The sequence below is a fragment of the Catharus ustulatus genome, chromosome 3, assembly GCF_009819885.2.
Source record: "Catharus ustulatus isolate bCatUst1 chromosome 3, bCatUst1.pri.v2, whole genome shotgun sequence".
Lineage (NCBI taxonomy): Eukaryota > Metazoa > Chordata > Aves > Passeriformes > Turdidae > Catharus > Catharus ustulatus.
This window is the reverse complement of record NC_046223.1, coordinates 31,510,722-31,538,645: the sequence shown is the minus strand read 5'-3', so window position 1 is coordinate 31,538,645 and position 27,924 is coordinate 31,510,722. Positions and strand designations below refer to the sequence as shown.

Here is a 27,924-nt window from a genome sequence, read left to right as displayed (position 1 = left end):
AAGACCCCATCCACAGCCTAAAATACATGGGAACATGAATAAAATGAGATTAATACAATAGACATTGAAACTTACAAGAAGCAGCTCTTCTCAACTCTTCTATAAGCCTTCTCATCAAAGAGCAGAGTTGGTAGAAGTTCTCAGAGTCTGTGACATTTCAACAAAAGTTGAAACAGATAAACATAGCCATTCCTGTGCTTTGACAGCAGAAACTCCTACTATCCCCTGGGCATCCAGATTTTACAATACACTTTTACTTACTTACTTTACTTTTGCATGTGAAAAAGGGTGCAAAGGGTGCATTAAAGGGTATCACATTTTGTGAAGTGGAATTGTAATTTACTCTTGTAAAGAAATACACATTGTTCTTCACATAGGCCAGTAAAACCTACATTGTGTATCCATCAGTGAAAATAAGCAAGATGAAACATGGAAAAGTTTATGCTAAAGGCTGTTAAAGAAATCACCCAATGTTCGAAAATTTGAAATGAATTTATTTTGCATCAGTATGATCCAAGAGGTCCACTGCTACCCTTCCTGATCTCTGCAGCCCCTTCAAATGGTATTTGAGAGAACATTTATTACTGTGCAATCAGAAAAAGGTCAACAGACAATTTCATTCAGCTGACCCTTTGCTGCATTTTTTCCTGTAATTATTTCCACCAGATATCAACACTCAGACTAGCTTCTTCTGGAGACACTTTTTTCACAATCTGTGTTTCAGAACTTCTGTTCCTGAAGAACATACACTTTTCACTCACTCCACTTCTGTGAATATACCTATGGATATTTCTAATTCCTCAGCCCCATATTCCAACAGACTCTGTTTTCAGTCTTTTCTCTAACAGCCCCATGGAATCTTGGTTCATTGCAAAAGCTGAAGGCCCAGCCAAACGCTTCATTCTGGTTTGCTGCCAGGGTGAAGTTTTCAAAGTTAATGCTTAGGATGCAAATAGCACAATAAGAATAACAAAATGAGAAGAACAGATAAAAGAACACAAACAGCACCAGGCGTTAGACTCTGTTGCACCTTTATAAATGGCATAATATATCAAGAAGTTTTTGAGAATTTAATGGAACTAAGAAGACCCAACCAAGTTCTGTTTCATGACTGACACAAAGGCCAAATAAGCATGTCTGGCATTAGGCAGATCAAAGACAGTTGTGATTACATATATAAAATGTTAGATAGATCAGGTACACTAATCATTCATGACATGAAAAGTTCATCACAATAGAATCTCTTGATCATAGTTGAAGAAAATTCAGTCTTTCTAGATTGAAGTAGCCCTTGTTAATATTGATGATAGGAAAATATTGGAACCACTGAATCTTAAAATTGCCTCTAGTCCTCCTTTTCTGATTTCCAAGATGTGGTAAAATACAAATCTATCTAAATGAACTGTCACATTTAGCTGATAACATTTGGTCTGCAAAGTACAGTAATTTCATGATTACAAGCCGCACTGATTATAAGCCCCATGTCCGGGTGTCGGAAACACTTCGTTTTTTGTCCATAAATAAGCAGTATTGGATTATTAGCCACACTTTTGTTCACAGTGAGGATCCCCGTGCAACTTTCACAAAATTGCCAATTAGTAACAGAATCGTGGGATCGCAGGATTTACTGGCTCGGCCCGCTTGGGGCTGCCGACGGGGCTGAGTGAGCCAGCTCAGCACTTCCGCTCAGCGGGGCCGCTTGGGGCTGCCGCTGCTGCTGGGCTCTCTCGCCCCCGCCTGCACTGCCAGCGTTGGGTGGGCTGGCCCTGGGCTGGCCCTGGCCCGGCGCTGCTGGTCCCGCTGCTGCTCAGTGTTCGCTCCCCCCGACCCGGGGCCCGGCGCTGCTGGCCCTGCCCCCGTTGGGTGGGTTGGTCCTGGCCCGGCGCTGCCGGTCCCGCCACCACTGCGTTCGCTCCGCCCGGCCTGGTGTTGCCCCGCCAGGGCCGGGTGGGCTTGGCTTGGGGCTGCTGACGGCTCGCATTTCCAGTTGGCAAATTTCAGAATTTTTTATCACATATTAGCCGCTCTGGATTACAAGCCACACTCTGGGTTCAGACCAAAACTTTAGTCAAAATGGTGCGGCTTGTAATTGTGAAATTACTGTACTTCAAAGGATGAAACCACATGAGTTCTGAAGTAAGGAATCGCCTATGAATAGCCAACCATAACAGCTTCTTTCTGTTAGCAGACCTCTGATGTAGAAATTACTTCTAAAAAACCAGAATGATCTATTTATACCAGGCACCTCTACAATCTCTTCCTCATTGCCACCCCATACAAAAGATCAGAGAGCAAAACCTTGTTACCACCTTTCACAAGCACAAGTATATACGTGATGGTGCACATTTGCCATGACTGGCAGATAGTTTTAAACAGTGCTTTCCATTTCTTTAGGCAATCTGCTATTTGTTTCCTGCATTAAATGGCACTTGCTTTTATGCATGTGGCATTTGCAAAGTGCCATACATGTAACTAGAGGCTTCAAGAATCATGCAAAGAAATGGACAACAGCTAGTGTTGCTCAGGAATGTCAAAGATTACCTCATATATTGAGGTGGGAGGGCAGGTAATACTTTCATAAATCTGCTTTTGGCTAAGAGTCCTGTTGGTAATACTTGGTGCTGCAAAAGAAACATTCTGACATTGCTCAATTCAGAATTAAAGCATTTCAAACTCAATAAGCAAACTTTCACCCCATTCACAGGTCAGGGCAGCTCCACTTACAAATTTCTAAGTGGTTAATCTCCGGTGGCACTAAAACCTACAGGACACTGAGGATATTTTTCTTCCCTAGAGGGCTTCTGTAGGGGCTGTGTAAGAATGAGATTCAACTGGTCCTTTCATTTTTGTCTTTGTCAGTGCAGATCTCCACATTTTGATGTCCAGCCATACTATTTTTGTTACCATCCATTAAGTCTTCTGCCATCACTGCGTTCTTCTTGTTGCATTGACAGAAGTCACTGGAGCTCTCTAGAATGCTGATGCAAAATCTGATAACCAGTGCTAGCCAGGCCATCCCAAAGAGGATCCACAGAGGGATTACATTCTTGTACCAGCTTGGATAGGTGCGATCTGGGTTCATCCCTACAACAGAATCACCCAAAACATTTCTACATTGGATCAAGAGTGCCTCGAAGGAGATGTTACATGTAAAGCAAAGACAGTTGAAATATCACTGAATTTTAGTGATTTCTACATAAAACACAAGTATGCCATCTACTTAGCATTGTGAACAGATGCTGTATGTTTCATGATGTGTCAGCACAGCCTAGCATTACAAATATGACCCATAAGAAAGAAAAATAAATCAGAAATTACACATCCAAGTCAAAGTGAAATTATTCTCATTCAAGCACACAGTTTAGTTTCTCTACTTATCACTCAGCACCACAATATTCTATTAGCATGTAACAGGGGTCCCTGTAGGCAGAGAAGTAAGCAGGCTTTATGTACCACTGTATGTATCTTTAGTTAAACCAGATAAACCAGCAAAAGAGTCTCTGAGAGCAGGAAGAAAGAGGTCTGAGTTGTCCTAAAACCTCCAAGAACAACCAAACCTTGAAAGACAGTTTGAGATTATCACTGGCCTTCATGGCCACAGAGGCACTCTCTGCAGGATCATGGATAGCTTGGTGCCCGTCAGGACTGCCAGGTTCTTTTTTGCAGAGATGCTTCCCAATAGGTCAGTTATTCCTCCCAGTTCTGTATCACACTAGCGGGTAAACAGTATGATGATCACTTGAACCTTATTTTTGAAGCATAAACCACTCATACAGGATTGCAAGGCAAAATTGTTTAGCCTCTACATACCACAGTTGGCATATTAAATTATTCCCATACCAAACCTACTGCATCTATGGCAGTATTCCAGTTATAAAATGTACTACACAGGTGAAGGCACACCTGGAAGAGGAAGGAATACCAAATGCCTTACCAGAAACTGAGAGAAGTAAAGCAGCTGTAGCACAGAGTTCAGCATCATCTGTAAAACCAGTATAGGAAAATGCTGAGCTGACCCAGCTTTTGTCAAGCTCCATCTGGCTACCCTTGCCCAAGCTAACTTTATTCCTAACTTATTTACATGTGCCTACACAAGCTCTAATCATAACTTTTTTGCATTAAAGTCCTAAAGTAACTGCCACTAAGTTGTCTAAGCATCAAAAAACTGATATGAAGAAAAATAGCAAATCCATAATAGGATGTTTTAGTCTTTCCATCTCTCAGGAATCCAAGGGTGCATGTGCTTCTATAATCAATTTGTTTTTAATGAGAAAGTCTTTATTATAAAGGTGTGTCCTGTGTGTCAGCAAATGCAGTGGGTGTGGATCCAATCCCATTTCCTCTGGCAAAGGGTTTTGGCATCCAAAACTAGGTAGTGCCTGGTGCCTGACAGTCTATACTTAAGTGACTTAAGCTGCCTTTCAGAAAGCAGTTATCTAGGGTTTTGACAGAAGAAATAGTCCCTGTATGTTAATGATGATGCAGAGCAGCATCTGCTTAAAGCTAACGGCTGCTGACGCACTGGAGTGTGGTGTGTCCTCAGCAACTACTGTGATTAAACCATGGCCCTCCTGCCTGGTGGTGTAGTCATTCAAGGGACAGGCCACTTCAATGCCACTTACTGACTGGGAAACAGTGTCTTTGTTCTTCCACAGATGGCATTGCTATGGCAGAAATCATGTATTTTCCAACCTGTCAAATGCCCACCACAACACACTGATCCACAGAATTGCCACGGCTGCCAAACTGCCAAGTGGGGAGTTTTGTATATCATGGGTTTGCTGTTCAGTAGGTAAAAGCAATGAAATGAGAACTACTCACCAATCACATAGTCTCCAAACCCTATAGTGCTGAGGGTGATGAAGGAATAGTAGAAGCCTTCTTCATAAGACCAGCCTTCTTTGTCAGAGAATAACAAGGGAGGTAGCAGGAGGAACAATAACAAGCCAGTTACCAGTGCACAGGTCTTCATCAGGAAGGAAGCTTTATTCTGGTAAAACAGGAAAGAAAAAAATAAAAATATTATCACAAGAAGTGCAGCAACAAAAGTCCAACTTGCTTTCTAGCTGGAGATAATGATGATGGACTCTTCAAAAGCATACAGACATTCACTGAATTCCACTATAATAATTGGTGTGTCTGTCCCACATATGTGCTTGTTTTAGCTGGGATGGCTATTTTCTGCACAGTAGTTAGTAGGGGGTTGTGCTGTAAAATTGTGTTGAAAACAGCTTTGTTAATATAGAGGTGTTTTATTGTTGTTGAGTAGTGCCTGCAGAGTGTGAAGGGTTTTTCTGCTTCTCATCCCTCCCCACCAGTGAGTAGGCTGGGGGTACACAAGAATTTGGGAGGGGACACAGCCAGAACAGCTGAGCCTAAGTGACAAAAATGTTCCATACCATATGGCATCAGGCTCAGCACATTGAGCTGGAGGAAGAAGGAAGCAGGGAATGTTCAGAGTAATGGAGTTTGTCTTCCAAATAAATGTTATGTATGATGGAGTCCTGCTTTCCTGGTAATGGCTGAACACCTGCCTGCTGATGGAAAATGGTGAACTTCCCATTTTTGTTTTGTTTGTGTGCACAACTTTTGGTTTACTTATTAAACTGTCTTTGCCTCAACTTCTGATTCTCTTCCCCATCCCACTGGGAAGGGGTGAGTAACTGCACGGTGCTTAGATGCCAGCTGAGGTTAAACTTTGACAACCAGCCAACACAAATTGGGCATCACCATCATAAGTCCTAAATTCATGCTAGTTTAAAGCCTGTTCCACAAATGTTCCAGAGTAACTTACATATGCAATTCTAACTAAAACTGATGATAAACAGACCAGATAGTCTAGGACTGTGCATTGCTCACATGCTTTATCACTTCTTTTGTTGTAGGGGAAGTCATCCATCACAGAATTTCCCTCAATTAATAAACAACCTTATCTGACACCTCATAGGGCTGTCATAAACTAAATTTATTTGCTTCCAGTTATTCCTGAGTATTATTGCCTTTCTGGTCAAATAGTCAGCTAGGCTGTCCTTGTTAGTCATAGGATCTCAAATACCACACAATGTCCTCCATCTTTTTTTCTCTTTGAGATATAGCTGTCCACACTGCTTACCTGCCAGTGAAACATCTCCTCTAGGCGGTGGGCACAATGCTGAACCCCAAGCAGCATCAGCTGCCCAATTTCATTCAGGAGAAAAAGGTTCAAGGGGATTCCAAAAAGTGCAAACACAATGCAGAAGATTCTACCAACCGCAGTGCTGGGGCTCAGGTTCCCATAGCCTAGACAGGGAAGGAATGAAGCATTAAATCTAAAATATTCTCTGCTTACCCCTTCCCCCTTCAGGGGTAAATCTCCATCATCTACAGAAGTTAGGTGAGAAGGTCACTGCTCCAAAAGGACCTTTGTTATAAATATCTGCAAGTTACATCTATTGTTTGTCATATCCTTTTGTGGGCAAGAAAATAACACATCTTTCCCTGCCAATTTTGCTCAGTTCCTTTTCCATTTACCAGTGTATTTCCTCTCCTCTACCCACTGCCCTGGATGGGATCTGACGTAAATGCAAACCTGTTTAGTTCAATTTTTGTAAGCATTGTTGGCATGGGCTTTACTGCTAAATGATCCTGCATGGCTGTCAGATGGTCGCTGAATCACAACAGTAGTGTTTTAATTATAACAACCACCCTTTTCTACCTCTGTCCCACAGGACCAGTGAACTTAACACTGCCTCCTTGCTTATCCTCTTTTGCACAAGTACCAAATACACCTTAAGCTGTCAAAATTATTGTCTAGAGTCAATATACCCAGCGAAATTATATTTAACCTGTGTAAAATACTTTCATTTCAGACCTAAAGAAAACAAAGAGGTGTTTACAATTCTGCCACTTTCTTCTAGTCACAGGAAGTGATCTAATAAAAGGTCCTGCAGGTCCTGCCTTGCAATCACAGCCTTGCTTGTATCCCCAGTGATTCAAAATCACTTGTCTTCATTACCCACACTTTGTTTTTAAAATGTCCCATAAATTTGAAGACTTGCATTTATAATTTCCAGTGTTTTCTGCCACAAGAAAGTCAGATTTAACTAGGGAATATTTCACAGGATGCTTTCAAAGACAGAAGAACTAGCACACCACAAGCATTTCAACAGTGCCATAGCCAGTCAGAGACCTATGGCCTTGACTACATTCCAAAATCTCCTCTGCTCATTAGAGATTGGTGTATGCCCACACAGGAGATTATCTTTTTACCACAAATAATGTTATCCCCTCCCAGCTCTGCCCAGCCATTGGCACAGTGAGCACAGAGGCGCTCCCTCCACTGCTGCCTTGCTACCCTGCTTTTGGGTGCTGCAGCCTCGGGGCAAGTGAGCAGTGCCCAGCAGGGAGAGGCCCCAGGGCTGGGCTCTGTATCCCAGATAAGTGAGAGTGCAAACATCTGTGGTAAACTGGAGAGTTTCTTCACTAACCTGTCACATGCCAGCTGCAACGAGCCACTGACCCACAAGGTAGAAACGTGTGCAGCTATGAGCTGGGGATATCTACACAGTCTGTGCCAAGCTTTTGCTAACAAAAATTTCTCACCATGGATAACTCTGCTGTTAGTTAGGCAAACTACACCCAAGAAAAGGTCTGAGGGCAAACTATTCCTCAGTGTGTACCCCCACAAATCCCAAATTTTATTCCATAGAGGACATGCCCTTCAATAATTTTAGGCACACAATAAACGTCCAATGGAGCCCCAGGAGCCTGTCCCTGGGAAGAGGGAAAGCATTCCCCAGAAAGAACAGGACACTGTGATGGAACTAGATGTTTTGAAACACAGTCAAACAAAAAGGGCTAAATTAAGCCTTCATGCCAGTGCTACTTCTTCTTTGCTTGTGAGCAGCTTTGGAATGTTAATGTTTATGACTTTTCCCCAATGATTGCTAATTTCTGCCATCTTTCACCATTTCTAGACTAACAGGTGTGGCAAATGAGACATGTAGACAAGTACATCTGGTAGATGACCCCTTCTAAGTGAATTATAGAAGGATGTGTCTGGTGTGATGCATTTCACACTGGCTGTGACATTTTAGTGGATTAGTTCCAATTTTTCTCTTATGGGATGACGGTATTTTGTGGTCTGACCTGGCCCAAGAGAAAGTGCTGGGGGGCATTTATTGTAGGGCTGGAGGTTGAAGATGAGTCATATTTATGGCCAGTTGTTCCCAAGGTGGTTTCCCCCCAATTCTTTCCCCTTCTTTTCCTTCTACATCAAGTTTTAAAAGACTTTGTAACACCTTGGGCAGCTCTTTAAACCATAGATTTCTAAGTTTCTCTGCAGAAAAACATAAAAGAAGTAAGGGCCATGTTCTCTGCGTGAAGCACAGAAGCCTTCAGAATTTCTGGGATGCGACAGTGCTGGATGGTAGAGCAACCAAATTTAACTTGTATATTACAATTAATTTAGAATGGCAAATTGAGTGATGTAGGAAGGTCTAATGTGCACAGTAAACCCAGCCACTCAAACAACAGATCTGATGTGCATTTGATTCTTCTGGCTCCCTTTTCCCTTGGACTCAGCAGCTTGAGACAATTTTTTGAAGACTTTGTAAACAATTGTTGTATACATGCCAGAAAGCCATGTGCCACCAGCTATTTATACAGCATACAAAATATAAGCAAATAGCATAGGAGACTTTAGATTATGCAAAATGGTCAGAAATTTACTTCTGTCTGGCTACATCCACTTGTCTTTGCACTAGACAAAGAGATGCCAACCTAATTATATAAAAACCTCAACTATTATAAAACTCAAGCAAGAATGGGAAAATAGGACTTACCCTCTTCAGTATTAATTGGTGTCTTAAACCATTGTGAGCTATATATCAGAAGATCTGAACCAGATTCAGAAACTAAAACTACAGTGCCAATTGAGTCACATCTCGCACAAGCTGGCTGCTGAGATATCTCCTGGTACATGTCTGAGCAAAGAGACACTGAGAAAAATGATCACCAAAATCTGCAGAGACATCAAAGTGTGTTTCCACTGAAGCAGCTGGATTAAGTGCATATATAGCTCCTCTTGTTTTGAATAAGGTGTAATGCAAGTTAAGCTTCTTTGGAGGAAACAAGAGTGGTTTTATTTCTAAATGCACATAACCATGTGCTTTAACTCATGTGCTTCTGTTACATATATTAAGTAATGCATGATTTTTTTCCTGCTTTCTCATTACATTCCTGCCCATAAGGGATTCAGAAGTTCTGTAGACTTGTTAAGAGGATGAGACTTATTAGTAAAAGATCTTTTCATTCACAAGACATTATTTGCCGTGCCCTCAGTTAACTGAGGCAGTTGCAACTTCCTGCTACCCACAATGAGAGGTTTGTTCTCATTGTCCAGATATAAAAGTATTTTCATCAAAAAGTGCTTAGAACAAGAAGTGTCTATCATAGGTTGAAAAACATCTGAAAGCTTAACAAAAAATTTCATCTGCAGAAAAAACCTGAGAGTTAGCAGAAAACCAAATCTCTCCAAAAATGTGTTTGAGTGCTAAAACCACTGATAAAGCTACTGGTTAGAGAAGCAACTCTTCTTATTTTATTAGATCTTTTCTCCTACCTGAAAGTGTACAGGCCATCAGACATGGTCTAATCCCAAATTTACAAATTGGTCTTGTTGATAGTATTTTGCTTTGAATAACCAGGAATTTATCTAAGCCTGGGGGCCAGGTATCCACTGTGCAGTTCACTGAGGGGTGCCAATGCCAGGATTACTTTATTTTGCATTGCACATTTAAATACTCACAAAACCCCCTCTGCTTGGAAGTTGGGGTGATGTTCAGTGAGCCACATTCCCATTTTCCCAGGCACTAGAGGAAATTAAATCCTTAAACCATCTAGCTCCTCCCACCACTAGCTCCTCCTCTAACACTCTCCCGGCAATCTAAACTTTTCTCTCTCTTGTGGTCATTACAAGCGATCTGGATGTTTCAATCCAGGAGAAATGAAAGGTTATTTTCACAAAAATTCAATTTTTTGTTGAGAAAAAATTAAAATATGAAATTCACTCTAGATGGAAAAGATGTCTTTGTGTAATTCAAAGTGGAAAAAACACACACACCTACTGATCACTCACACAGCCTTATGGTAATGTTTGGTTCCTGAAAACGTGAGGATGGTCCCAGCTTAGCTGGAAGGTGACCCTGATAAAGTGCTCACTAGCCTGCTTTGACCTCATAGTTGACTGCTTTAAGCAGATAGTTGCACTGGAGACCTCCTGAGGCACCAGGAAGCCTGAATTGTCCTATGATCTTACAAGCATTAGGATTTTGAGGTCACTTGGTACCACCTACATTCACCTGAAGATCAGCAAGTCAGGGGTTCCTATCCTCCCACATACTTCGAATGTCTCCATGACTATACAAAACATTAACATGCTTGACTGCTCAATCTTCTTGTGAGATTTCACATTATACTCACCAAGTCTGCCCTAAGTTCAAGAACACTTATCAAGCTGGACACAGCTAAGGACACATGACATGGGAAGTCACAGTTATTCCCAAATCATCCACCCAGAGAGGATGCTACAGGCATGGAGCCTGTACATGTAGGACAGAAACAGGATACAAGCCCAAGCAGCCACACTGCTTGCACTGGCTCCTCAATTTTATGATTAGAACAAACAAAAAATTTGGAGAATTTGATTTTAAAGCTAGTGGTGGCAGAATCTCAGGAACTGTGTCTTATATGGGGAAGCTCATTGGGACGCTGGCAGATTGAACCAGGAAAGTTATTAACAGTTGTAGCCCTCTGGAGTTTCAGATGAGAGTAAAATTTGGTTGCACACATTCCTTCAGTGAGTGAAAAAAATGGTCCAGGTGAGTAGTGCAGTCCTTGAGTCATGCTGTGCATGCACTGAAAGCTGTACAGTGGGCTTAGTCTCAGCTGGGTGAGAAGGCATGCAGTCAGGAAAGCAGACCACATTTCCAGTGCTCAGGAGACAGCTCAGAGGATGCTGCTGTGAGTGTCCCCAAACCCACCAGTGACCTCCCATGGACCACTGTGCCACATCCTACTTGGCCAAGCCTGCAGAGAGGCTTTGCCAGCTGTCACAGGGCAGGGAAAAGATCAACACATCAACAGCACCAGCTTTTCAGCAGAGAAGTATTCTACACAAGAGGTTCCTGAGGTTCACAAAGGATTTAAATATTAAAGTGGTCCCAAGCTGTTATTCTGCATTTTAACCACTTTGAGACATCAAGCTAGTTTAACTGAATTCCCCTATAGATTGTCAGCCAGCAATGGCCAGGAACCTGACCATTTTTCAGGAGCTCCACCAGACACTGGGCAGCACTGCAGAGGGTCAGAACCTTCACAAAACTCCTGCTGGCCCAAAGCTACCTACCAGGATTTCACAGCCCTGAACTTGCTACTGTTTTATTCCCTGCACTGGAATCCTCTGTGGCAACTACTAAACGTCTATAACAGTGTGGTTAGTACCATCACTCACTGAATAGCCTGATCCATGCCCCTGTTATCTCCCAGCCCTCTGAGGTATTGCTTTTAGGAGCTACATACTGCACTATCCAGAGAAGGAAGGAACAGGAAGATATTTCCCTTATTTTTTTTTTTACAGTGAGATGGTTTACTTGCCCCATTTCATATTTAAAAAAGCACCCTTGAACTTCAGACAACTGAATTCTGGTGGCTGTGCCACCAGAAAATGGTAATACAGCACTAGGCAATGGCATCCATCCACTCAATATTAAACGGGACGTTCAGGCTAGAAAGGACAATACTCCTTCTACTCTTAGGCTTGCACAGAAGACTCAGCCTCATCACTGACTACAGAAAGCGCCTTTCCCTAGCACCTTCTCTGAAATTACACCACCCTGTGGTCATTTGACTTTAGGAACTTTGATCTTGTGCTCCACTCTGAACTTGCTTTGACCTCTGCCCTGTTAGTCCAAACTAAGTAGGAGGAGAGTAAACACAGAAAGGAGTGACTCTATGTCGGCAAGGGATAAAGAATTCTGAGAGATAAAACCAGCAGCAAGTTAGCTTCTCTTTCTTTAATAATTTTTAGTACTACAGCTCTACAGGAACTCTGAAGATGACCTTTCAAGGCATTGGAAAAAACAAAAATCTGCAGAAAATGAGAAAACATTTAAAATATGGCATGATATGATATGTCAAAGACAGCAACAAGGACAGCACAGAAGCGTAACAGTGGGGAGAAGAAATCAGCAGGTGGCTAGGGCTGTCCATCCCAAAAGTTATAAATGCAGTTCCATTCAAATTATGAGATTGGCCAAAAACTACACAGGCTTTGGGGCACTTCTTTAAACAAGAGATTTTAGTTCATACATATCTGTTCTTTAAACATTTGTGATTGAGGCACCACCTATGTCCAGCCTGCAGGTTAGAATTCACTTTGTTTTTAAGCAAAGTTCACAGGCTGCTTTTAATCACTAGTAGTGAAAAGAGATGAGGTTCTTATTTAAATGGAAGAAGGATACAGTGCAGAAGATGCTGCAACAGGAGACATGGGGATTTAAACCTTGTCAGAGGGGAAAGAAGCTAGTGCCCCTCAGTTGGTGTTAATGGGGAAAGAAGTTAACATCCCTTCCTGTATCCCAGTGAGAAAGTGTTCTGGTAGGGACTTCAGAAATGGACCTAGGCTTCTGAGGGAGGTTAAAGCACCTAAAATAGAATACAGAAGCTGGCAGAAAAGAAAGGAAAGTGATGAAGGTAAGTGATAGTGGTTTTGGCAGTGCTGTTTGAGAAGACTAAGGCTGAGAGTCACAAAGGTGTTTGCACAGGAGGCCAGCAAAGCATGGATAGCATTAATTGCAAAGAAAAAATGTGGAAGAGACAAAAAGGCCAAAGGACTTGCAGCAGCTGGAACACTTGGAATAGAGGCCATCCATTTTCTTCAAAATCTTTATATAGTACCCCTAAATTCCTGAGAATCTTTCTTCTGCATTATCATCTTAACTCTACCCTTCCTGAACTCATCTGCCAGAATGCCTTGGGTTTTAACTCTATAGGCTAATCTTTGCAGCTGGACCTGCTTTCATTGGTTCCATAATCACAGCCCGAGATAAACTCTTTCTAAGAACACTAAAACCTCTACAAATCCTCCTGAAGCCGTCTCAATTGTCATTTATCTCATTGCCATACCTTATACATGAAGTTTCCTACTGTGACTCACTCCTTTGAACTTCATTGAGTTCTTTGGAAAGGAGCTTGTCTCTTTACTTGACATCATCAGTTTTCCTTCCCAGTCAAGCCATGGTATCCTCAGTGAGGTTGAACCCCCGTCACTATCTCAAGAATTTGCATAAAGAGAGATTATGATAACAGACTCAGGGTGAGGCTCTGTGGAACTATTTGTAGTTTTCTCTTCTACAACATATTGTTATCAACAGAGTATTATTACACTAATGTTATTACACTAGTGTAATTACACTATTACACAACTAACAATTTAACTTGAAAAAGCAGAGTGAAGTGTCCAGTCGTCTGAAGTTTTCTGCATAGAAGTGGCTTGTATGGCATTCTCAAATCCCCAATTGAAAAATCACAAGTAAGTCTCTAGACTCAGAGAATCAGCTTTAAAATTATGAGATAAAGATCTGTAAGAGCCGGTTCTTTTCAATTCTCAATTGGCTCTGTTATCAACTCAGTTGTGTCATGCCCTGTCCTGACCTCCTCCCCTATAGCCATCAGGGCAAGGAGTTTACCTGAAAAAAGAAGGGAGAGGGGGGCAGGGGGTGGCAAGAGTAGCTTAGCAGCTACTCTTAGCGGAAGAGCACAAACACTTAGTCTAGATCTCTGCCAGCATCACAACATCCCCTTATTATTTTAACATGATAAATTTGATTCTTCCTCAGTATTATTAACTTAAATTGGCCATAGAGAAAGTAAATCTGATGGCCTAGAAATTCATCAGGATTCACTATTGAGGCAAACAAAGCTGCTCTGAGCAGCCAGAGTCTGGAAGGAACTGATCAGGCTCTGCTGGAAGCCCACAGCCTGTGTAATCCTATCTGATGAGCCTCCACTGCCATCTTCTGGTGCAACCCTTGCCTGACAGTGCACACACAGTGCAACAAGTGAGCTCCCAACCGGAACAATGCATGTGCAAAAGAGCAGGGCAGAAAGATGAACTGAGTCACAGGAAGATGACACACCACCACCCACCCGCCTCCACCCCCACAGAAAACCCACAAACCCTCTTTCTTCGTGCTCATGCTTCGGGGCTTAGTGTTCTGGAGCCAATGTATCTTCAAAAACAATCAAATAAAAAAAAGGCTCCATTTGGGTACAAAAAGAATAATCTTGATTTTAAAACATACTTAAAATTGAAGAGAGCAGACAAATCAAGAAACTCATGAGGGATTTTTGATACTCAACAACCATCTCTCCACATACACTTCTCTCCACTCCATGTCTTTTTTTTCATACTGGGTCACACCATAAGAAAAAGACATCAGGGTAAATTATTAATGGTTTTGGGGACAGGGGACACAAACTGACAATTAACATAATCTGTCTTAACTAGCTCGTACCTAGTACATTTATTTTTTCTATTTTGTCCCCCCCTACTTATTTCCATTATTTCTTCATGGCTTTGAATTACCCTTTTGCTGGAAACCTGAGTCAACTGTGATGTTTATCCAGCTATTTAACTTCTACTTGAACAAGCAGGTCCTTATCTAATACAGGTAGTAACAGGGAGGAATAATTCATAAATATAGTCCCTGAAAATGTAATAGCCAGTTTTATTAATTTTCCAAAATCATTCCCGTCCTTGTGATTGGAAAAGCCCATTTCAATGTACAATTCACCTCAGAGTGCACAAGACTTGGGAAAGTCCAGGCAGTGCAGCACCACAAAGTTCAGGCCCCAGAAGCCATGTAACTGAGTAGGAATATGTCCTGAGCTAAGAATTCCTGTGTCTGATCAGTTAGAGATCACCACTGCACTGGCACTGACAAAGCACTCCCAGGGCTGGGCTCGTGGGTGCTTGCCTGCTGCGAGCTCCAGGCAACCACAGAGTGCTGGGGCAGCATCTGAATACAGGTCCTCATTCCCACTCTTTCCCCACCTCTGAGGTGGCCCCACAAGCAGGGAACTCTTACCAATGGTTGTTACTGCAGAGATGGAGAAGAAGAAAGACCCACTGTAGTCCCACCTGCCCAGGCTAGTGGTGTTTCCCTGGAGGGTTATGCCACTCTTGTAGGCTTGGATGATACCCTGCAAAGAGACAGTAACATGAGATCCCACAAACTCCTTTAAGGCAAGTTCATGTGACTGGCATTTCCACTTCTGGCTGATAAAATCCCAAATTACAATCACTTCTGATTCTGCTGTTTCCCTTTCAGTAGAGAATATCTTCTGCCTTAGAGACCAAAGGGCTGCAAGGTCAGAAAAGCCAAAAACCAGCATATTGCTTCTAAGAAAAGGGCACCTAAGCAACAAAAGAAAGTTGCACATGCACCTGGTAGATTATGTAGATAAATGTGGAAGAGATTGGAGGGTAAAATCTAACTAGAGAAGGCCTAGACAGACAAAATAATTAAGACTGCCTTATGACATATTCATTAGAAAAGTGAAATGCTTCCAGATGGGATATTCCAATGGCAGAAGTCCAGAGCAGCAAGTATACATGCATGTGTAAATATCTCATGCAGAGGGCACCCCTGGACTGGGGAGGGGTGTGTCTGGCATGTTAGAGGGGACAGAGACTACTCAGGTTGGCCAATATGTCCCCACAATGGGACTACAAATGTGGATGAATGCATCAGATTAGCATTATGCCCAATTCTGTTCAATCCCCTTGGGAAAGACTTAGAAGACACTAGCTGAAGTGTGCAGTTGTGCCAAAATAAGATATCAGATGGCTTAACAGTGCCCACACCTGACTATACCTCCCCATGCCAAAAATTAATGACAGTTCTGTCCAAAACAACATTATTCACAGCATGGACACTAAACATTTCACAATTGACAGTTGATTATCTTTGAATGCAAAGTATAACTAAGAATACATAAAATTCATGATATCTGAAAAAACCATTCAGATACAAATAATACTGTCCCTATCCCAACAGAAAAGACTACTGATAAGGCTTTCACCACTGATAATAAAAGGAATCACACTCAGATTTTGATCAGTTTTTGGTTTTACAATGAAGTTGTAGTTTATAGATCCACTAAAGAAACTGGCATGCCAAGCCTGCAAAGCAAAGAAGCTTTGTCCCACTTTACTGATGTAACATGCTCTACATAATTTATATGATTGATATAATATTATACAAGGTTGTGAATTAAAAACTGTTTCCAGGGTCCCAAGCAGCAGCTTAACTACAAGGATCATTATCTCTTTTCTATAGAGCTGCTAATTCTCACACTAAGACCAAGGAGTAGCTCAGAGATCAACACATTTTTCTAAGCAATAAACACTGTTTGACAGTGCATTCTCAGAAATATCTTGATTTACTCATAACTGAAGGCAACTTAAACCCCTCAGGGTCACATTATAATCTATTAAATTCTAAATTATGAGACAGAGCAGAGAGCCTGTGCTCTAAGAAGGGCTAAGGACCACACATACTGTATTGAATTTTGCTTCTTTCTGCAAATTGTTTCTGTAATGTGAGTGGGACAACTAAAAAAAAAGATTTTGTGTACAGCATTAGTGACATAAAAGACCCAAGGCCTCCTTCCCTTCTCCATGCAACTCCCACCCCCAAAAAAAAAAAAAAGAAAAAAAGAGAAAATGCTGTCTCAAGAAGCCTCCAGAAGGATTTGTTTTGAACAGTTGTGTGTAATCCCCCCACTCATCGTTGTTCTTCCAGGTCTGGTGTCTGCATTGGGGTTTGTCAGGTTGCATTGGGTGCAGGTTGACAACACTTGACCTTCAGTTTAAGTACTCTAAGAAACTCTGCAGACTATGACCTAGACAGGAATCACTGTGCATGAACATAAAATAACTCCCAATGTAAGTCAGATGGCAAGAGAGACACTGGAAAATTATACAGATGAACTATTTTTTTCTTCCTCCAAAACCAGTAGTTAAATTTGAAATAAAAAGCTTAATATTATCCTCAAAATTTTCTTCTGTAAACTGTGATCTCTGCAGTTCTTAGTCTTGAATAAATATATACCTGCTGGAACAGCAACAGTCCAGTTCTTGGATAAATTTGTTATCAGCTGGATCAGGGATACTTGAAAACCTCAAACATGCAGCATTGTTTGTTGACCATTCTCCTGCCTGATGCCCTGCTGATACAAGCTCAGAAGTTGACAATATTACACTCAACATTGTTTTTAAAGCCAGAAACACTTAAGAACCAGAGAGAATTGTAAGAACATGTGATACAACTGGCCCAAAGAAATGGAAAAACCTTCATTCCCAGAAAAGGGATGCAAAGAGCCTGCAAAAGACATCATGTGAGAAGCAAGCAGCAGTAACCAAGTCATCAGATGTTTAATTTCACATCTTTGCACCACTTCTGTTCTGCCTGGTTTAGAACCAAGTGGCAGAGCAGTTGTGAACACCCATGCCAGCTTTGCAGTGACTTGTAATAAACAACTCAGCATCCCAGGGCCACTGTTAACTTTCCCCAAGTAGTGATGCAGCTGCCAGGATGTGTCTTGAGGCTCTGCAGACAGGCCACAGCATTTGCCCTGCATGGCAGGGTGACCTGCACTGCTGTCAGTGGGAAGGAAGTGCCACGTAACCATCACTCATTGGCAAAGAGCAAGCCCTTTCAGCATGCCAGCTGTTTTCTGTTTCTGGTACTGAGGCACTTGGTATGCTTGCTGAGGTCTCCAAGCCCCCTCAGAAGTAAGTCTCTAAGCATTTCTTTGTTAAACTTTGTTATCAAACACCCAGACAACATCATTAACCATTAGGCTCACCAACCTGTTAAAGCCAGCCCAATGGAGACCTCTGAATATTCATGCCAATCAAAGCCACTTGAATAAATGAACACTCCCAGAAAAAATGTCAAGTTCATTACTGTTAGGAAGAAAGAGCGACTGATGCCACCCTTAAAAGGGAAGAGTCACAGTGGTTGGAGATAAGGATACTGGCTTTTGTTTTCCTAAAGTAAAAAAATGTTTTATTATACTATCTAGAATCAACCTTTGACACAGTAACAATGATGACAGAAATGAAAGATTGACTCTCCTGAGAATGCTAGAACTAATGGAGCTTGCCTTCCTGCAGATGTGCCCATGGGGGTGGATTCATGAAAGAGAAATCCATAGATGGCTTTTAATGCACAGAAATTACTTCTGGCGCAGGAAGTCATTAATTGCAAACTCCTGAAGGCTGACCGAGCATTCAGGGAGATATCAGTGAATATTCTCCTTAACTTACTATATTCCTTTAGAGTTTTGCTTTTGGCTATTGCTCTTCTTCATAGAAAAATTAAAAAAGGCTTCTAGTTTTAGAGAGAGCACAAGAAAAAACCCAGCTAATAAACACTGGCAGAACAGCTGAATTCTCCCTGCCTTTTCCACTGGAGAGGCATTGCTATGTCTCTGATACTGATTTTCAAATAAATTTGAAGTCTCTTTTAGCCTGTGGGTTCAAGAGGTACTAGAAAGAAAGTGAATCACATGTCTTAAGCGCTTAGTTTCCTTAGCCAGCCTTTTTGAGAACCAGAAACTTTGTTTTACTTTGAGATGAAATCCTAGGGGTTGTCCTTTCCCTCTTAATTAGGTTGATGATTTGTACAGTGTCTGCCTCAAAACCTAATGCATTAAAAGGCAGTAGTAGAAACAGCATCTTAAATCCAGCACTCAAAAGCAGTTATCTGCCTGATCTAAGACCCCAGTCAATGCCAACTGCTCAAACCCCAAAAATACCGAACTTGCAGAGCTTGGGTTCGATATTTTGGGAACTTTAAGGGTCATGTGCAATTCAAAACACAGAAAGGAAACAGGTGGGTGGTTAAAATAACTGGAAAAAAACAGAATGCAATGGTTCTTCAGTTTTTACTGATAGACAAGCTGTTCAACATAAAACCATAGTCTCACTTCTCTGCACCTGTTTCCCGCTCTTTAAAGAGATGACAATTTACAGTTCACAGTGACTACTACATTTTCAGCTGACAATACTTACATAATTTGAAACAACAGATAAAATTAACTCCTAGAAGATTTATAAATTGAGATTTTAAATACTTAGACCTTCACAGGTCAATGAAACTTCATTTGTAGGATGCTGCATTTTCTCATCAAATAGGCTGTTCTGGTTTTTGACTTCACAAGTAGCTTTTGCATGGTGCTACTAAACACTGCCATGGCTGGTGATTGGAACACCACTCAAACAGGTCTATTTAAAATGTAGATGCCTGTCCTATTACCTTTGATAAAAACATGCCTCAGAATAGTCAAAGTGGGCTTCCAGCTCCACCTTTCTCAAGTACAAGCTCTAAAGTTTCAGTTAGGAATGTCATAAGCTAATGCTTGCAAATGCAAGCTCTATGTTAGAATACATCCCAGTACAATAGCCTGCTTTGTCAATAATTCTGCAAGGAATTCCCGCCTTGAATTCAAACTAAGTGGCAACCCTGTGATGAAGCTGGGGATTTCTGTTGGTTCCCTTATCACGCTTATTTTAGGATGGCAATACTCCTTTCTTTCTTTGTCATTTATTATCAGTTGCAACATCCAAACACAACGTTATCACAGTTTCCTTATTTAAGTAAAAAAACAAACAAAAAAAAAAAACGCTAAAAAATTAAATCACTCCTACAGCCTGAATTTTAACCCTTCACAGCTCTGGGGCTGCACTTCCACAGATGACTGATAATGAATGATTCACCTATACTGGAGCTCTATCACTCTACACAACTTCGCAGCAATAAACTCAAAGTAGTTATTACAGCCATAGCAGCAAAAGTTAAACCATATACTTCAAATTACTCAAAAGATCTGTTCATACTGTTTAGTTAAAAAAAAAAAACAGCTCCAAAACTAAAAACCAAACCACCAAAATCCAGCCCCTAAACTACAGTTTAGTTCCTACTTGACATTTGAATATTGCATCTTTCTCCCATCAAAATGCAGGTTTATTCTTTTCTATTTGCTGCAGAGCCACTCTATCCTTCAGCCATACCCATAAGTCTCATTGGCCATGTTTGCTGTGTTATCAGCTCTGGGCAACTCCCAGCTTTCTCAGCTTACACACTTCCTCCCTTCTACTGTTATCATCACATGTGGGCCCCTCCACCAGCAGTCTGGGGCTGCAGCACGGCTTCTGATCACCAAGTACTGCAAAAGGAAGGACCATTATTTAATCTGACCTCCTTGACACCAACTAAAAATTCCATCTTTCACCTCTGCACTGAGTCACAACAGCATGTGACTAGGATACAGCTTTCAAAAAAGGCGTTTAAGATCAGCAGTAAAGAATGAATGTGTATATGTAAACTGACGCACTGTGTTCTTCGCCATCGCTTTCTTCAGAACACTATGCTTCTCTTTCCCCCCATAATCTTTACAGCAAAAATGTAAGCTTTATATAAATGATTAAACAGAGTGATTCTAATCTGCCTGCCCTCCCCAAAATGAGCAAGTTAAGCAAAAATGACAAAAGCAATCCCCAAAAGATTATGACCCTACCAAATATATCCATACAAATTCATGGCCTCTTTTTCTGGAGGAAACCATCACGGAGAGAGTCATATGAAGGACCTTTTTATAAACTGTGGCTCCTGTCACTGCTGTTGTTCCCTGCTTCTGAACTGTGGCATTCTTGCCAGAGGTCATGGTAATCTTGAGATACCTTTGAAGGCAAAAGCAGTATTTACCAAGTGTATCAAGGAAGGCAAAAATGGACTGGTGTAAGAAACTTTACTTCCAAGTTTAGTTGAAGTTTACATATTCATGTACAAAAATCAACTTTTCCGGGGCATACATGTCCTCCTGAAAATGGCTCGCCTCATTTCAGACACTTTTCCTCACCTTTGCAATGTATAAAGGAGGAAAAAAAGGTGTTCAAAAGGCACCAAGTTACAGTTTAGATTAATGAGAAAACAACTCACAAACTTTGTACACTGGAAATTCTGTGCAATGTTGGCATATAAACATTCATTTATGCCTCACAGAATACCAGCTGTAAATCAGAAGAAAATGGTAAACATTATCCTTGGTCTCAGATTGCAAGGACAAATGCCACTTAATTTCCAAATAACTGACAAATAGATTATTAACGACACCTTTCCCAGTCATGAGCTCTGATCCCTTGTCTTTGTCTGGAGAGGAAACTTACATGAATTCTGCCTGAAAGAAGAATTGGCACCAAAAAAACCACCCCAAAAATAAAACAAAAAAACCAACCCCAAAAAAGCCCAAAAAACCAAACAAAAAACCCCCAAAAATTCAACAAAAAACCCAAAAAACCAAAAGCAAACAACAAGCAAAAAGCAAACAACAAAACAAACAACCAACCCAATTCCCCCAAAAAAATGCCCCCAAAAAATCCCCCCCAAACAAACAAAAAAACCACCAAAAAACTAAAACTAACCAACCAACCAAAAACCACCAAAATAAGCCCCTAACCCTCTTCAAAATCCAGCTGGATTCTTTTGAATTTGTAGTTTTGTTTTGTTTTTTTTTAATTTTATGCCACTAGAAGAACCTGAGAGCTGATCAAGCAGCTACGCCCCCGTCTCCCTAGCAATGTTTACCAATGTAATTGGTGCTAGTTCCTCAACATCAAAGGAGCCCTGAGAGCAAAAGTGCTCTGACTTTGCAGCTGGGTCTGCACTACAGTTTCTAGAACTCATCTAGACTTACCAACAGGAAAGGAGCAAAGGATGTAGCAGTAATGCTGCAGTAATGCTACCCTAAGCCACTAGTACTTTTTCTGAAAATTAAGCTTTTATATAAAGGAAGAACCTGTGGCATGATTCATGAGACAAAGTGTTGCTGAATTCTAGTCACTTCCCAAACCCCAATGAGAAGAGCTACTCAACAGCTGGGCTGAAACAGAAATAGGCAGGGCCTGTTGAAAGAAATTCAAAGAAGCTGCTTGTATAATTTACAGAATACAGAAAGGTTGCATTGTATTATCTCTGTAAAACTGAGATTTCTTTCTCTAGTTCTTTTTCCTTTAATTGAATTTAAAAAGATGAAGTATGAAGAGCAAGTACATAGAAGAATAACCTACATCTTCAAACAACTGGTAAGAAATACCATTTCTCCTTTTAGAAGGCACCCCCCAGTCTTCAGCTACTCACTGCTAGTTGTGCATCTCAAACCTTCTGGTAGGATTGGTTATTGAGACACCACTCAGTGCCAGCTAGCTACACTCCCTTGTTACTTTTCACCAAGCCTAACCAGCTGTAACTGGGAATTTGGTAATATCAAAAGAATGTATCTCTTTAGGCAGATGTATGATATAATAGGCTGCAGTGCTTTTCCCCTTGCCTTTCTCATTTTTGAACACAGGTGTTATACACCACGGAAGACCTAGAGCTGAGAGAAGTCATCAGTACATCTTCTCATCACCTTCCAAGAAGTCTAATGATATAGTGCCTGCCTTATACTTTTACTGCCTTATAGAATAATGGATTTTACTTTCAACAACTTCTGTCAAATGTACACTAGAAGATGGTATAATTAGCAGAGAATGCACATTCTTGGTAAGGCACCCATAACTCTTTTAATCAAAAGCTCTGGAGAATGATGAATTGGCGGTAACTGAAGTAGTATATTTTCGTAGGCATGAAGTTGGAAAGAACAATTACAGAGGATCAACCCTATTACATCTGTAACAAGTAAATTTGACCAAATTGGGTTCTATATAGATATTACAGCTCCACAATACCAGGAGCCTTTGCTGTTCCTTAAAGACCCTCACCACTGGCAGGTGATCACTGATGCTCACCCCTTCCTGTTGCATCATCTGAGCATAAGATTATTTTAGTAAAATGTGTTTGCAGGGTTTTATTTCCTGACAGCTATCACAATTTGCTGCTGGTTCAATGTCAGTACAAGCCAAGGTATTGATGAGGATCTTTCAGTCACGTGATATCTCATTGCTCTTGTAAACATCGACTCAAACTCTCTGTGTTCCTCTAGCTGTTGACTCTGGAGATAACAGTATCTGGATTCACCTGCAGCCATTTGGTTTATAACCTGCCCTTTAGCATTAGGCTCTTTTCACTAATCTTTCTAGGAAAAAAAATTAGCTCAGCTTTCATTTCCTCGTTTATGCAACTGTGTTTAAGTAGCAGTAATATACCCACAATAGAAAACCAATAGATCCATATAATAAATATAGGAAACATATATAGGGATATATATGTATATTACACAAGGTTTCTATCAAAAAAAGGGAAGGATAATGTGAAATGGATGTCATGGTAATAGGATAACACACAAAATGTGCTGTTCCAAGCTTGGCCCCACAGCCAATCATCTGATTAAAGAGACACTGGCAAGTACAGCAACTGAGTGCCTGTAATCATTGAAAATGATTCAGGCCAAGGAGCAAGTTTGGAGGACAGCTCAGCTGGACCAGAGCTATATATACACACACTCACAATATTCAGTAAAGCTGAGGCACTTCTGCACTAGAAGTGATTCACACCAAAGTGTGTCTAGGTGCCCCCAACCCCAAAAGGTCAGAAAGGGTCTCAGCTCCAAGAAATACACCCATAAAAGAAAGTGCCTTCTTTGTGTGCATTCTTACTTCCAGAATCTACAACCAACATAATTTTTGCCTGGACATAGATATTTTTCTACATAGATATTTTTGTCCTCAGGTGAATCCAGCTACTTTTCTCCATTGTATTGAAAGTGTATCACTGCAATCTGTGTTACCATTGCATCTGCTGCCATTTTCTGCCAGTCTTGTCATTGAGAGCTTCTTTTGATGTGACCTCAAATCCAGTAATTCTGGCATGTAAAGATCACTACCATAATAATAATAAAAAGCCAGATATTGCCATCTTTGCATGCTGCCTGGTGGCTCTCGAGGATGGCCTGCTCTCAACCTTGTTCCTGGTGAGCATGTGTTCAGTCAGACTGTATACAGTGGCAGAACAATAGCCTGGGGTTAGATGGGTCAACAAAGTCAGACTCGTGTGTTCCTTTGAGTAAAGGCCACTGGATGCACTGCAGAGAGACTTGTGGCCACAGTGCCCCCATCATGCCCTATGTGTGTGTATAAACACACCACCACACATTGTTCATTTCCTTACATGTAAAGCATTTGCACGTGCTACTTTCAGCTCCTCAGGAGATGTGGAACTGTCCTGCAGGGGAAGAGCTGGCCAATCCCTCCAGCTACAGGAAGCAGGGGCCCACCACCACAGGTGTCACACTTTCTAACACATTCTCTTCTACTGTTTTTGTTGCCGGTCTGCTGTTTTCACTTCCTTCTGTCCTCTCCTTTGTTAACTAGCAGAATTCTTCCTTGGAAAGGAGTCACAGAAATTACTGAATGATAATTCACTGGTGTAGCTACTACAGCATGTTTTTCTTGCTTTGCTTCCCTCCTGCCCATCGTCACTCCATGCTCTCCTGCTAGTTCCTCAAAGCTGGAGCTCTCTGTTGCTCTCCCATCTGCACAAGTCTTGGAACAGTGGATTTCCACTCCCGGTTGGTAACTAGGAACTAAGTGATAAACGGGTTGTAAAATTATGTTTGTACACTGCTCAGCAAACTAGGATTTTATTTCATATTGGCCCCTATACACTTAAAATAAACAGTTTAGGATTATCTGGAATGAAAGAGCTATAAGAAAACAATTGAGGAATTGCCAGTAATGTCAAAGCAATTAAAATTCACACACTGCTTTACGTTTTCACAAACAGCCTTTATATGTCTTTCTTAATTAGCAAATAATCAGCTGTGTATCTAGAACACAAGTTTCTTATCTGAAGAGAGCCAGTGATGACACCGCCTGATAAACTATGTGCAGCGTACTGCAATAACAATTTACTGCACAGAGAAACATCTCTTTTTGAACACACTAGAGCATGCCAGTGATTGCTGCATAGGAAATTAGAAAAGATACAGGAAAGCATCAGTTCTGTGGATTTTTAAGGATTAATTTCTCAGTGTTAAACTTATTCAAAATCACACACAAAGCCGTTCAAACTCAGAGTTTGGTTTCTCACAGTATGAAGGCACACACAGACACTGCATAAAATGAAAAGAAGCTTATTTGTAACTTTTCCATCAAGGGCTTGCTCAATCACAATTACGTACTTACACAGCATATTGTGACAGCCTCTGGTCTAAAGGGATTTGAGTGTCTGTCCTATTCCTGAAGTATCAAGAATGAGTAGAGGTCATGTTGCAGTAAAACGAACTGACAGAATGACATTTCTTCCTATTTAGTTGTGATTATCTTCTCTCCACTACTAGCATCTCATTACCATCATTCACCAAGCCCTTGCAACCCCTGGGCAAGTGCCATACCAGGTGGCCACTGCATGATGGGTCAGTGCTGAATGAAGCTTAACTTCTCTGCTACATTTCTCACTTCTCTCTATTTAAATTCCACAGCTAGCACAGCACATATCATCAATAATAAAAGTGGCTACTATGGTAGCTTACAAAGATCGAAATGTATAGCATATGATCACTGTAGTACTGACTGCCAACAGAGAATATACCATGCAGAAAGCCAAGGGATGAGAATATGACATAGGGCATCAGCATAATTTTGTCTGCCAGAGCCTTGCTGAAACACCCGACATGATTATCCTATTTGATGGCTTCTATATTTTCCTGTCTGCTGGAGAGAAGAAAAAAAAAGTACATATTCAAGTTGCTTTTAGATTGTTTGAACTGCAGTGGCCAGCTGCTATAGTTTCAGACACAATCATACACTGATTTTACAAACAAACATAAACCCAGCAAACCAACTCCAGGTTTTCTTTGTGATGGCAACATCTATTTGAGGCAGATACACCAAAGCAAGAAGTACATACTCAACAACCACCACCTACTGAAATCAAAGTGTTTGGGTAAGTACTCAAGACACTTCAATATTGTGGGTCTTTCTTTTTCAGGTAAAAGCTGAGCAAAGAGAGAACCTTTCCTTGTATCTGTATCATAAAAATGCAACCATCTATATTTTAGTAAGAGTGCATTTGTCATTGCTTTACGTTTTGCAACCATTTTGCAAATATCTTCAGAAGCATTTTCAAGGATAACTTAAGAGACCCAAGGACCTTCTATTTAAACAACAAGTAGAAGATGGAAAAAGTTTGACACTAGCATAAACATCAATTCAATTTACCACCACAAAGCCTTCCCATTAGAATTTACCACTTGCAAGACGTCACAGACTATAACTCACGCTTCGCAAGAGCAAACCTAAACCACCTGTAATTACTGCAGGCAGGGGACACTCGGCCTGCCTTCGCTCAGGACGGCGGCGCTTCAGAACCCGCGAGCTCGTGGGATGGCAGAGGGGAACGAGAGCATCCCTCCTTCAGCCCGGCGCGACCGCCCGCGGAAAGCTGCCCCGCCGCGGGCGGCTTCTTCGGGACAGGATATGTGTGCCGTACACTTGGCCAGGGAAGAAGTCTGGGGGTTTTGTTGGAAGTTTCTCTCGAGGGGTGCCGCTCCCGCCCCGCTCTCGCCCCCCGGGCCGGAGGCAGCGCCCGCCTCGCGGCCCCAGCGGGCGCTGAGCCCCGTGCCCGGGCTCACCTCTATGAGCCGCTGCAGGACGGGCTCCCGCAGGCAGCTGTGGTTGGCCAGCAGCCCCAGGTACTCCCGGAGCAGCTGCTGTGCCACCTGCACCTCGACCGGCCGCTCCAGCGCCTGCAGCACGGCGGCGCCCATGCCCAGGTAGCCCACGTAAGCCGCCAGCAGCACGGCCACCCCCCAGCGCCTCCGCCGCTGCTGCACCGCCACCATCGGCCCCGCCGCCACCACCGCCCCGCCGCCGCCCCCGCCGCTGAAAAGCGGCTCGGCCCGGGGCGGGAGAAGCGCAGCGCCGGCCCGGCAGGTGCCCGGCCCCCAGCACCTCCCCCTGCCCGTCCCTTCCCACCCTCGGCAGCCCGGAGCCCAGCCGTGCCGGGGGATGGAGGTGGTCGTGCCCAGCCCAGCCCGCCCCGCTGCCCTCGCCCTTGCCGTGCGCCGCTCCGCTTCCCACCCGTCTGTCCCAAAGCGCGAGGCTGCCCGGGGATCCTGCTTGTGCCTGAGCAGGAGCCAGCTCCGAGTCACCTTGGCTCCCCCGAGGGATGCTACCCAGTCCCCCTCCCGAAAAACTCAACGCCAGCACCCTGAATAAATCTGCACTCCTCTTGCAATCAGCTCCTAATCTAATTTAAACGGCAGCAAACAGATGTTTGTGATAACAATCCTTCGATAGAAACAACTGAAAAGGTAGCAGCTTTTTCAGAGTCCTTTTATAATTTGTGGTTTTCCTGTGAAAGACGGGACTACTTTCTTCATATTGGTAGTTTCTGAGACCTATTTGATTCTTGTATAAGACTACATCGAATGTTCCTTTCTGTTCTCTCACTGGTAGATAAAACAATCAAATAATTTTGGATGTATAAGAACTTTGTAATTTACCTATTTTGTTACATAGTATGAGATTAAGGGAAATAAAGCCAGTAAGTTTCTGCACAGAATAGCTTTATACACTGCCAGAAAGTAATGTCTTCTGACGCTGCCCTGTGATTAATTTTTGCCAGGGGAGTGCACATACTATTGCATGTAAGGCAGCCTCCAAACATTTATTGCCCCCCTGGAAATGTTCTGGCAATGCACTAATTCATGGTTTTCTGAGATGTGCTTTAAACTGACTAGCATAAACACGTGATTTCACTGGTGAGATGCAAAAATTAATATGCAAAGGCTACACTGATTCCAGTGTAATTATATCATCTGGAGCACAGTCTTAAGAGGGAAAAAAAAAAGAACGCGGCTTATTGCTCAGTCTTA

General features: G+C 42.0%; 2 protein-coding genes across 2 annotated transcripts in view; both read right to left on the bottom strand.

Annotated features, from left to right (window-relative positions):
• Window positions 1-2,053: 2,053 nt before the first annotated feature.
• Window positions 2,054-26,889, bottom strand: LOC116994703 (potassium channel subfamily K member 17-like). The gene is made up of 5 exons (XM_033056606.1): window positions 26,680-26,889; window positions 15,129-15,243; window positions 6,113-6,279; window positions 4,822-4,990; window positions 2,054-3,084 (listed from the first exon to the last, which is right to left on the bottom strand). Exons 1-5 carry the CDS (start codon window positions 26,887-26,889, stop codon window positions 2,828-2,830), a joined length of 918 nt encoding a protein of 305 aa, XP_032912497.1. The 3' UTR covers window positions 2,054-2,827.
• The window catches only part of LOC116994704 (potassium channel subfamily K member 16-like), a 28,018-nt gene continuing 15,251 nt past the window's right edge, over window positions 15,158-27,924 (bottom strand). The window contains exon 6 of the mRNA XM_033056607.1: window positions 15,158-15,243. The gene's annotated coding sequence lies outside the window, so the exon portion shown is untranslated. The remainder of the gene's footprint in view (window positions 15,244-27,924) is intronic.